Source organism: Scyliorhinus torazame, chromosome 10, assembly GCF_047496885.1.
Source record: "Scyliorhinus torazame isolate Kashiwa2021f chromosome 10, sScyTor2.1, whole genome shotgun sequence".
In the NCBI taxonomy this organism is placed as follows: Eukaryota; Metazoa; Chordata; class Chondrichthyes; order Carcharhiniformes; family Scyliorhinidae; genus Scyliorhinus; species Scyliorhinus torazame.
Window position 1 is genome coordinate 230,149,444 of NC_092716.1, and position 12,941 is coordinate 230,162,384.

Consider the following 12,941-nt stretch of genomic DNA (forward strand, 5'->3'; position numbering starts at 1 on the left):
AGAATCAATTGTATCTGCCTGGAACATGACAAAATATAAACAAAAACAATACAATGGCAAGGCTGCAATTCTTTGTATAATATAGCAAATATTTTATATTTTTACAAATTTGATCTTCAAATAAACGACATGATGTCCAGACTTATACTTGCCGCATCTGCTTATGTTAGTAATGCAATTTTAAACCAACTTGGATTCAGTTAATTTACCATCAAAAAGCCATCTGGATTTGCAAATTAGTCCTATCTAACGTGATGGGCCATCCCTCAAGAATTGAAATATGACCAGGTGAAATCTGACTAGGCAAAATCAGCTGGTTAATATATTGATAGATTTTAATATATCTTGTAAAATTATATCATTTAAAATTACCGTTGTGAAAGAAACCAGATCGCAATCTGTGACGAGTCTTTGCCGTAATGTCTGATGTGTGGAGTTGCGTTTGTTGTGGGGGTTCTATACCACCTTGGCTGTACTTGCATATGTTCTCTGCTGCAGGCTCCCATGCGATCGTGCCTTTGCGATCGTGCCTTGAGCACTCTGGTTTCCAGGTGACAGACACGATTCACGGTACAGTATCTGATCTCTGACGTTGCAGCATCTTCTGCAGTTGTAAACAATCCTACTATATTAATTTTTGTCTCTATTTAAATCGGACTTTTTTAAGTTCACTGTTTTTATATTTAAAAAAAAAAAAAAAAAAAATTTGCTCAACTGTAATGTTTTTTATTTTGGAAGTAATTTCTATTTAGGCTTTTGTATAACTGGCTTACGTAATGGTTTTGGAATGTGCTTGATAGCAGACAGTACAGTATGGTTTAGCACCCAAAAAAATGCCTTGCGGTCTTGAAACTTCAAAAAATCAGATGGCCATGTAGAAGAATGCATTGACTTGTTAAAGAACGGTCAGATACCAGGCCCTAACCTGTGATTCCTTACCATGAGTTCTCAATCTCGAGGGAGGAGAACTGCCAAGTGAAAGCATGACACTTCCTTCCAATGGGAAATTATATTGTAGAGCAAGTCAGCCTGGGCTGCTGTCATGTGGCTCCTTTAGCTGACCCAAGAGTGGCATTGGTAGAGCCCTGGGAGCAGGGTGCCTGGTGGCCTCGGTCAGAATAATTGAGGGTGACAGACGGCAAGTTAAAGAAATGCGCCCTGTTGTAAGGAAAAGAGGAGAACGTATGAATTAAAGATATTTTTTGTGTAAAAAGCAATGTGCCACCTAGGGAAAAGCTAAACATGGTAAAACATTATGCATGCAAAGAATAATGGATGACTGGTTACATTTAATATAGCTTTATTTGTAAATCATGGAAAACCAAATAATGCCCAAATTTCATTAGTGCTGAATGTTTGGCAAAAAAATTAACAACATGCTTCCAGGGCGTTATGCATTTAAAAGCCTTTCCATCTATGGGGAATCTGTATTGCTACTCAGATCAGTGGGGTTCATGGGTAACTGCTGTTTACAATTGCTACTGAATATTGTGAATTGACACAACCGATTAATTGTCAGAATTGAAAAGCATCTCAATATCTTGCACCTATTATAATGTTTCTAATTTATAATCTCACCCGTAACTTTCTCCTCCAGAGGTGATAAATGAATAGGATTTTTTTTTCTGTGTCATCCCACTTACATATTTGAATAAATCTCAACTACTTCATTAAAAGGCTCGCAAAATAATTTCTCCTATATGACAGTACAAACAATGCTTGTGTAATATTTAGTTTTTCTCATTCTCATTTCCATTAAAGATATTTGAAAAGTCCTTACTACTTGAAATAGAGAGATTCAGTTTTTTTTGTTCCTGGATTGGGAATGCAGAGTTTGGAAAATACCTGGCTCTGTAAACCCGATCTTTAAAAATGGCAGCCTGCAGTTCATTTATTTGTTCCAGGAAGTGGGCTGGATTATACAGCAGGCCCACCACTCTTGGGAATAACCAGGACTGATACTTTTTTAATGACACACTTCTGTAAAAATTTAAAGCCCAGCAGAGTTGAATCCCTTCACAGCTTTGACAGTTCCAATGAGTTTTCTTATTTCTTTGACAGTTTGACAATTCTTTGACAGTTTTGACCATTCCAATGAGTTTATGCAAAATCTTGTTTACTTCTAACAGTTCCAAAGATTGCCTTTCCCCTTGCTAAGGGCCCCTTTCCTCTCCAAGTACTGACAGGACTGTATCCAAAGGTGCACTGTACCTCCCTGGCTATCAAAACAAATCCACCAAGTTCACATCGGTTCTTGGCTGGTCTAATCTGCACACACCAGGTTTTGCACTCCAGCTTACCAAAATCCCATTTTGGTATAGGAGATGATGATTTATATGCCATGCGGCCTCCATAAAACACGTGTAAACCTCAGCCCAACTCCAGACCTGTCCCCACAAAAATAGGAAATGCCGTATTTGAGGGTGGTAGCAATTTCTGCTATTTAAAATCTGGGCCAAATTGTTTCATTCACCATTTCACAAACCTCATGGTTATTTAAAAATAAGTCTCTTTCCTCCTCTTTCTCTCCTCTTTCCCCACCCCCCCCCCCCCCCCCCCTCCTCAAAGTGATTGTAATCCAAACATATAAATGTTACTATGTGTGATTCCCTGCCTATAATTACGTGTATCTCTTTTGTATACTTGCCCTGTTAAGTTCCAGTCTTTACCACCCACTCGTTCATCTATCTCTCTGTAGGTAGTTTGTTTGTCTATCTTTCTGGAACACACTTTTTATGGCTGTCTGGTTTATTCTATCGTTTCAAATTCAGGAATTTATAAACCTGTAACTTCTAGAATAGGTCTGCCTTTGAGGTGTGTGTGTGTATTTCTCTCCCTCGCATTCTGTGCTTGTCATAATATTTTTGCCAAATATTCAATTTTTGCCAAATATACCATAAAATTCTAGGAGTATAAGACAAGTAGTCTGACAGTAAGATGTTGATGTACTTCTTTCTCCAAAGGATCCAGCTTAAACCCAGATGGCACTACTTTTTACAAAATTTGTAGTAAAGTAACTTGCGTCTAATGGCCCAGCATTGTATTTGTGCTCTAGTGTTAATATTTTAGATGTTGAATCTCAGATCAGGTTTTAGCAGCTATATTAATGGGTTTTTGTGGGTGGGGTGAGGATTGGGTGGAGGGGGGAGTGAGACAGCGAATATAAGTGGAATGTAGGCTTAATTTACACTTTTTTATTTTAAAAATGAGTTGCTTTCTCTCTTGTTGATAGATGACCTGTAATAAAGGGGAGTCCAAACAGACTAACCAGGAAACATTTGCTATTCGGGTAAGTTTGTCTTAATTTTACATTATCTTCAGAAATTAATAAATCTTTATATGGGGGGGTGGGGGGGGTTCCTTTTTCACCAAATCTTGGACAGGTACATTTCAGCTGTCTTTGCCACCTCATTATACCCACTTCCTGCTCACTCGATCCTATTCCCAATAAATTGTTGACCACCCAACTTCCTTTCTTGATCCCATTTTAACTGATGTTAACGGTTCTCACGCCTCGGGTATTGTCCTTTTACCCTTCAAGCCTGCCATCAACCCACCTCTCTTCAAATAATTAACATTTGACACATCCCTCTTTATAAACTGCTGCCCCGTCTGCAACCTCTTTCCTCAAGTCTTTGAACACGCCCACCAAATCCCAGTCTTTCCTGTGTTTAACTTTGAATCTTTCTGCTTGGGTTTCCACCCATGTCAAAATCACAAATTGGCTCTTATCAAAGTCACATATGATATCCTAAGTGATCATGACCATGGTAAACTGTTCCTCCTGTCCTACTCAAGTCCTACTCAACTGATCTTCAATTGTTGATGTGTTCTCCACTCCATTTCTCCTCCAACATCACTTCTCAATCCTCCACCTGCCTGGTCCCACTCACATCTACCCAGTTATCCAGAGAATCACCTACAAAACTTTCAATTGCTGTTCACACTGTGACCTCTGATGTCTCCAAGGATCTATCCTTGACCCCTCCTATTTCTCTTCTGCATGCTGCCTTCTGCAACATTATCCGAAAACACAACTGATTCCACACATTTTATGATGGCTCCCAACTGTACTTCATTGTCACCTCACTTGACTGCTCCACTGGATCAGAATTGTCAGACTGCTTATCTGATGCAGGATGAGCAGAAATGCCTTCCCTGTTCAATAGTAGAAAAACATAAGTCATTGACTATGGATTCCACCACCGACTTTGTTCTCTATCCACTGACTCCATCCCTCTCTATGGCCAGTATCTGAGGCTGAACCAGACTCTTCTCCTATTGGCACTGAGTTGAACATCCTACCACATATTTTCTTTTAATTCATTCATGGGACGTGGGGATTGCAGGCTGTGCCAGCATTTATTGCCCATCCCTATTTGCCCTTGAGGGGGCAATTAAGAGTCAGTCATATTTCTGTGGGTCTGGAGTCACATGCAGGCCAGACCAGCTAAGGATGGCAGATTTCCTTCCCAAAAGGACATTAGTGAACCAGATGGGTTTTTACGACAATCAACAATGGTTTCATGGTCATCATCAGACTTTCATTTCCAGATTTTTATTGGATTCAAATTCTACCATCTGCGGTGGTGGGATTTGAACCTGGATCCCCAGAGATTTACTCTTGAGTCTCTGATTTATTAGTCCAGGGACAATACCACTACGCCACCACCTCCCCATACCTCACTAAGTTCACCTACATCCATCTCCATAACATTGCCTGACTGCCCTTACCTCAGCTCAGAACAACTGCTGAAACCTGCATCCTTGCCTTTATTACCGCTAGATTCAACTATTTTGTTGCACTCCTGGTCAGATTCCTTTTATCCATACTCTTTTTTTTAAAAATCTGTTTACTCCGAATTTTTCAACACACATTTTCAACCATTCAACGCCCCCGCCCCCCGTAACAAAAAGAAAGAAAAAAGTAACAGAGCAAGACATAAACATATCAATCCAACATAATACAGAACTTGTATAATGGGTTCCTCCTGCACATATTGACTTTCCCATATGTTTATGTTTTTCCTTTTTCAAGTGCCCCTAGGAAAAAACCCTTTCCCCGCCCACCCTTATCTCCCCCCCCCCCCCCCAAGGAACGGTTGCCACTGCCCGAGAACCCCTGCGCAGACCCTCTCAAGGCTAACTTTATCCTCTCCAGCTTGATGAACCCTGCCATGTCGTTTATCCAGGCTTCCACACTGGGGAGCTTTGCGTCTTTCCACAATAGCACGATCCTCCGCCGGGCTACCAGGGACGCAAAGGCCAGCATACCGGCCTCTTTCGCCTCCTGCACTCCTGGCTCGTCCACCACTCCAAATAGTGCTAGCCCCCAACTTGGCTTGACCTGGACTTTCACCACCTTAGACATAGTCCTCGCAACACCCCTCCAGAACCCATCCAGTGCCAGGCACGACCAGGACATATGGGCGTGATTCGCCGGAGTTCCAGAGCCCCTCCCACATCTGTCCTCCACCCCAAAGAACCTACTCGGCCTCGCCCCTGTCATATGCGCTCTGTGAATAACCTTAAACTGTATCAGGCTAAGCCTGGCACACGAGGAAGAGGAATTAACCCTACTTAGAGCATCAGCCCACAGACCCTCTTCAATCTCCTCCCCCAACTCATCCTCCCATTTGTCCTTCAGCTCCTCTACCAAAGCCGCCTCCTCTTCTTTCATCTCCTGATATATCGACGACACCTTGCCCTCTCCGACCCATACCCCCGAAATCACCCTGTCCTGAATCCCCTGTGCCAGAAGCAACGGGAATTCCCTCGCCTGCCGCCTCACAAACGCCCTCACTTGCATGTACCTGAAAGCGTTTCCCGGGGGTAGCCCAAACTTCTCCTCCAGCGCCCCTAGGCTCACAAATGTCCCATCGATGAACAGGTCCCCCATTCTTCTAATCCCTGCCCGATGCCAGCTCTGAAACCCCCCGTCCATCCTTCCTGGGACAAACCGATGGTTATCTCTGATCGGTGACCACACCGAGGCTCCCATCGCACCCTTGTGTCGTCTCCACTGCCCCCAGATCTTTAGCGTTGCCGCCACCACCGGACTCGTGGTGTACCTTGTCGGTGAGAGCAGCAGCGGTGCCGTCACCAGCGCCCCCAGGCTCGTTCCTTTGCAGGACGCCATCTCCAACCTCTTCCATGCCGCCCCCTCCCTCCATCACCCACTTACGGATTATCGCCACGTTGGCTGCCCAATAGTAGCCACCCAGATTCGGCAATGCCAGCCCTCTATCGCTACTGCGTCCTGAAACCCCCTCCTTACCCTCGGGGTCTTGTTTGCCCATACAAAACTCATAATGCTCCTGCCTACCCTCTTAAAAAAGGCCTTGGTGATCATAATTGGAAGGCACTGCAACACAAAGAAACCTCGGGAGGACCATCATTTTAATCGACTGTACTCTGCCCGCTAGCAAGAATGGCACCATGTCCCATCGTTTGAAGTCCTCCTCCATCTGGTCCACCAGCCGCGTCAAATTGAGCCTGTGCAGGGCCCCCCAACTCCTAGCTATTTGGATCCCCAAGTACCGAAAGCTCCCTTCCGCCCTCCTCAACGGTAGGTCGTCTATCCCTCTTCCCTGATCCCTGGATGCACCACGAAGAGCTCACTTTTCCCTACATTGAGCTTATAGCCCGAGAAGTCCCCAAACTCCCTTAGGATCTGCATGACCTCCACCATCCCCTCCACTGGATCTGCCACATACAACAACAGGTCATCTGCATACAGCGACACTCGATGCTCCTCTCCCCCTCGGACCACCCCCCTCCATTTCCTGGACTCCCTTAATGCCATGGCCAAAGGTTCAATTGCTAATGCAAACAACAGGGGGGACAGGGTGCACCCCTGCCTCGTCCCTCGATACAGCCGAAAATACTCCGACCTTCGCTGATTCGTAACCACACTCGCCACCGGGGCTCTATATAGGAGCTTAACCCAACTGATAAACCCCTCCCCAAACCCAAACCTCCGCAACACTTCCCAGAGATTCTCCCACTCTACTCGGTCAAAGGCCTTCTCCGCGTCCATAGCTGCCACTATCTCTGCCTCTCCCTCCACCGATGGCATCATTATCACGTTTAGGAGCCTCCGCACATTGGTGTTTAGCTGCCTGCCCTTTACAAATCCTGTCTGGTCCTCGTGAATCACCCCCGGGACACAGTCCTCAATCCTCGTAGCCAGCAATTTTGCCAGCAACTTAGCATCCACGTTAAGGAGCGAAATCAGCCTATACGACCCACATTGCAGTGGGTCCTTAACCCGCTTCAGGATCAAAGAGATCATCGCCTCAGACATTGTCGGGGGCAGGGTCCCCCCCTCCCTTGCCTCATTGAAAGTCCTCCCCAGCAACGGGGCTAACAGGTCTACGTACTTCCTGTAGAACTCAACCGGGAACCCATCTGGTCCCGGGGCATTCCCTGCCTACATGCTCCCCAGTCCTTTAATCAGCTCCTCCAACCCAATTAGTGCCCCCAAGCCAGCCACCCCCTGCTCCTCCACCCTCGGGAACCTCAGCTGGTCCAAAAATCATCGCATCTCCTCTTCCCCCGCTGGGGGCTGAGATCTGTACAGCTCCTCATAGAAGGCCTTAAATGCCTCATTTACTTTCACCACACTTCCCAGCATAGTTCCTTTGCCATCCTTGACTCCACCTATCTCCCTCGCTGCCATCCTCTTACGGAGCTGATGTGCCAGCATCCGGCTCGCCTTCTCCCCATACTCATATACGTCGCCCATTGTGCTTTCCTCCACTGTGCCTCTGCCTTCCCTTTGGTCAACAGGTCGAATTCCTACCCCCTAAGCACCTTTGCCGCAGCCTGCCTCTTCCCGGTCCTAGATCTGGAACGATCTAATGCTGGGTCCAACACCGTGTTTAAACCCCCCCCCCCCCCCCCCCCCCATTATCAAGCTTCCTACCTCCAGGTCCGGAATGCGCCCCAACATACGCTTCATAAATCCAGCATTGTCCCAGTTCGGGGCGTATACGTTTACCAATACCACCCACGCCCCCTGCAGCCTACCACTCACCATCACGTATCGACCTCCATTGTCCACTACTATGTTCTTGGCCTCAAACGACACCCGCTTCCCCACCAGTATTGCCACCCCTCTTCTTCGCATCCAGCCTACCCATCCCTTTCTTAACCTGACCTGGTCTGCCACCTTCAAATGTGTCTCCTGAAGCACGTCTGCCTTCAGTCCCTTTAAGTGCGCGGACACTTGGGCCCTCTTAACCGGCCCATTCAGGCCCTTCACATTCCACGTTATCAGCCGGATTGGGGGGCTTTGCCCCACCCCCCCCCCCCCCCCCCCCCCCCCCCCGACCGACTAGCCATCTCCTGTTTTAGGCCAGTCCCGTGCCCGCGCCTCCCGCCCCCTCCAGTCCCCCAGACGGGGAACCCCCGCCCCGACTACCTCTTCTGTTTTCGGTTCCCCCTCGGCCAATGCAGCAGCAACCCTATTTCCCCCCCCCCCCTCCCCGCTAGATCCATATCTAGCTCTTTTGCTCCCCCATAACACTCCCGTAAGTCAGCTGACACCTGCTGACCCCGGCTTCCCCCGCCTTCCCGTTGACCCCCGCCCCCCGGTGTGGGAATCCCCCATCTCCTCCTCAGCAATCGGTGTGCGCTCCTCCATTCCCCCCTCCGCCCCTCCCTAACGTGGGAAAAAGCCTGCGCTTTCCTGAGCCAGCCCCGCCCCCTCTGGCGCAGCTCCTGTTGCGGCCTTATCCCAATTCCCCCATCCCCGGGCCTCCTCTCCCTCCAGCACCGACGCCCACATTCCCCACAGTCTCCCCATCAAATCTCTTCCCCCATCCCCATCCATCGCCCCACCCGTGGAACATTCCTTATACATAGTTAAAACCCTGTATACAACTGACATTTCCCCCCCCCCCCCCCCCCATAACCACAGACCCTCAGTTTGAGTCCAATTTTTCAGTATGAATAAAGGTCCAAGCCTCTTCAGGCTTTTCAAAGTAGTGGTGTCGATCCTGAAATGTGACCCACAGTCGCGCTGGCTGCAGCATTCCAAATCTCACCCCCATCCTATGCAGCACCGCCTTGGCCCGATTAAACCAAGCTCTCTTCTTTGCCACCTCCGCGCTCCAGTCCTGGTAGATTCGGATCACCGCATTCTCCCATCTACTGCTCTGCTCCTCTTGGCCCATCTCAGGACACACTCTCTATCCATGAAACGATGAAACCTCACCACTACCGCCCTTGGCGGCTTGTTGGCCTTGGGTCTCCTCGCCAGGACCCGATGAGCCCCATCTAGCTCCAGGGGACTCGGAGAGGCCTCCGCACCCATCAGCGAATGGAGCATCGTGCTCACATACGCCCCGGCATCGGCCCCCTCCACCCCTTCAGGGAGACCCAGAATCCGAAGGTTCTTTCTCCTCGACCTGTTCTCCAGGTCCTCTAATCTTTCCGCCCACCTCTTGTGCAGCGCCTCGTGCGCCTCCATCTTCACCGACAGGCCCAAGATCTCATCCTCGTTCTCGGTGGCTTTTTCCCGCACCTCTCGGATCTCTACCCCTTGGGCCTTCTGGATCTCCTTCAGCCCCTCGATCGCCATCAGCAGTGGCGCCAGCACCTCTTTCTTAAGCTCCTCCACACAGCGCCTGAGAAACTCCTGCTCCTCCGGCCCCCATGCTGCTCGATCTCCGCCATCTTGTTTTTTCTCCCTCGTTTCTTTCGCTGCTCCAAAGCCGCTTTTTTACCGCTCCACTTCTGGTCCACTCCATATACTATGGAAGGGAGACCCTGCTCTCACCTTCCCACACGGGAAGTTGTCGAAAAATTTCCGTTGGGGCTCATCTGGAGAGCACAAAAGTCCGTTCTAGCGGGAGCCGCCGAAATGTGCGGCTTAGCTCCGCATCGCCGCAACCGGAAATCCCTTTTATCCATACTCTTAACTCGTGCCAAGTTCAGTAGACCCATCACTCCTTTGTTCACTAATTTGTATTGGCTCCTGGTTGAGCAATGCCTTAATTTTAAAACACTCATCCTTTCAAATGACCTCTCGCCACCCTATCCCTAACCACATGGAGCCCTATAAAGCTTGCATTTGAGCTCTTCCAATTATGACCACTTGTGCATCCCCAATTTTAATTGCTCCTCCATTGGCAGCCATGCCTTTATCGGCCAAGGACACAAACTCTGGAATTCTCTTCCTGCCTCCCTAACTCTCTGCTCCTTTTTAAGACATGCCTTCACAACTGCCGCTTTGACCAAGCTTTTGGTCATCCAGCCTGATGTTTCTCTGTGACTTGATGTCGCGTTTTGTTTGATAATACTCCAGTGAAGTGCCTTTGAACATTTATGGAGGTGCTGTATAAATGCAAATTGTTGTTATAGTCCATTGATATCCAATTATAGCTTGCATGTTTTAAAAGTAGTGAAATTAGGATGATAATTTCATCTGTCTGATTGTAAGGAGTTTATGTAAAATGAGTTGGACTGCCTCAGTCCAGTTCTGAGTGGACATTGATATAAAGCATAAAATGACACCTAATTTTCATTAAGTTGACCACCTCTTTGACTGCTGTCAGAAATGTGAAACTGATATAGATTCAAATTTTGAGGCTTTTGTTGAGCTAGAGCAGTGGGAGTCTAACCTATGCAACGCTTTACCTGGGGTTGCATGATGTGGAGACTAAATACTTGAAATAAATGTTCCTTTACTCAGCACCAAAAGCTTGTGTGATCAGAACGTTTCGCATTAATTTCTGCTCTTGCCGTATGCCCGTAAACTGAAAGCTGTTTCAGATTTATCTCCCCTTCTCTCCTCCCCCACCCCTCCCCCGCCCCCAATTAATGAGCAGTGGCGTATCTCCCAACCCCCCAGCTTTCATATGATCCAATTTTCTAGTCTAACCCCACAGCAAATTTGAGATGTGACAAATGTCAAAGGGGGAGATTTTGTGCCCATATTAGCCTTCAGTGAGATGAGCATGCGGGCACAAAATCCCCCAAGAATCGGGAAACTCCCGCTGGAAAGATCGTGCTTCCCGATTTTCTCCATGTCCTTCACCGATGATATAATGATGTTGCCGCCATCAAAGTGTGAGAACCTAATTGTAATATATTTAAATAAATGTTAATTTTAACGAGTCGCCCCTCCCCATTTTTAGGGGGGGGGGGGGAGACCCGATGATCGCCATTGTCATGGGGGGGAGGGGGAGAGAGGCCTGGGGGAGGATGGAGAAGAGTCTTGGTCCAGCTTGAATTTTTTAGAGATGGCAATGAGCATGTTTCTTTCTATTTTGTAAGAAAGCTATAAATTTTCTAGCAGTCATTAAACTTCAATATTGATCCGCCACCTTTTACAGTCGGAGGAAATTACTATGCCTGAAAACAAAAAGAAAACATTTAAGTAATGCATTTTGCAATCTCAGCCTGTCCCACAGGACTTCCCAGCCAAAAGTTATTGGGCAGGATTCTCCGTCCCGCCACACCAGTTTTCTGGTGTGGTGCGCCCCTGCCAGCGGTGGTATTCTCCCTCCCACCAATCGGTCAATGGGGTTTCCCATTGTGGGCAGTTCCACGCTGTCGGGAAATCCCTGGGCGTGGGTGCGCTGCCGGCGCAACGGAGAATCCTGCCAGTGGAGAACCCAACCCATAAGTATAGCCATCGTCAGGTAAGCAAACATGCCAAACAATTTGTGCACATCAGGGATCCACACACAATAATGGCGCAGAGACCAGTTAATCTATTTTGGTAATACTAAAGGCTGACCACATTGGAGATGAGATTTAAAAAGTCACTTCCAGAGAGCCATCATCAAAAATTGTAGATATTTCAACTGGGTTGTGAAAGGGAAGAGGCAGTGTTAATATTGTGGTGGTTACAGTGTCGAACAAGCTAAGCCGTTGTCACGGTGACACTATCTGCTGAGGTCATCAATAACTCTAAATGCAGGAACTGTGCTTAGTCCTCTATCTCTCCTGACAATAGTAGCATAATCTGCAGGCTGGCACATTGATTCCAACTTAACCATTCAATGTAGCTGTAACGGTTACAGCACAGAATCATGTTTGGCACAATTAAGATGGCTCTGCTTTATTACCTGAGGCACATTTTAAGATGGTTGATCTTAAATAGTTGTTCTGCTTCATGGTCATCTCATTTTTATTACTCTATTCCTTGCACATCTGTTACTGAATCATCATCTTGTTGCTTCTATGTTATTAGAAATGTTGAAACCTGCAAATCAGAAAATTGTAATTGCTTTTGTATCTAGCTGAAAGAAAATCTTTTGCTCTGAATAAGGCTGAGCATGCCGCTGCTACTTGGTTTTTTTTCCCCCCACACGTTTCCAGTTAGAGCAGTTTTTTTTTATTGCCGACCTACAGAAGTCAGAGAAAAGCTGACGAACAGTTTCTAAACAGCTAATCTGGTATCCTAAAAAGCTGACAAGCCACAAAGCAATGTGTAACTCTGATATCCCTGAATAAAGGTTTGTGACCAAGGTCACTGTTTCAAGTTCATTGAATAAATTAAATTGCAACACTTGATTGGATTTCAGGATTTTTATTAGCACTACGAGACAATTAAGTTTGCTTTTCTGCAAAAAAAGTGAAACCCTGTGGTCTTGTGCATGAAATAGGAACGGAAATGATTACAATGGGAGTGCAATGAGACATGTAATTCTGACCTTTTTAGCTACAGCTATACACAATGTTCTATCAGGTGTACTATTCGGAAATATGAACATCAAATATGCATAAGTTTTGTTTTTGCTGTGATTATTGCATAAGTTTTGTTTTTGCTGTGATTATTTATTTTTAAAAAAGATAACACATCTGGCAGAAGAGTTTCCTGCGAAGGTCTGGAGTCAAACTTCCTGTGGAAGTTTTATTTTGACACTTGTCCATTTTAAAGCGTATTGTGATTAGGCAGTTGAAGCCTTGTAATGGTTATGCTACAT

At 46.7% G+C, this 12,941-nt stretch overlaps 1 protein-coding gene across 3 annotated transcripts in view; it reads left to right on the forward strand.

Moving 5' to 3' along the window:
• Positions 1–12,941, forward strand: part of chka (choline kinase alpha) — a 78,595-nt gene that overhangs the window by 25,037 nt on the left and 40,617 nt on the right. For 2 of the 3 annotated variants that reach the window (XM_072466541.1, XM_072466542.1), the window contains one exon: positions 3,233–3,289. The exons of the other annotated variant lie outside the window; for it this stretch is intronic. In XM_072466541.1, coding sequence (XP_072322642.1) covers positions 3,233–3,289 — 57 coding nt within the window. The remainder of the gene's footprint in view (positions 1–3,232; positions 3,290–12,941) is intronic. 3 annotated transcript variants of the gene reach the window in all.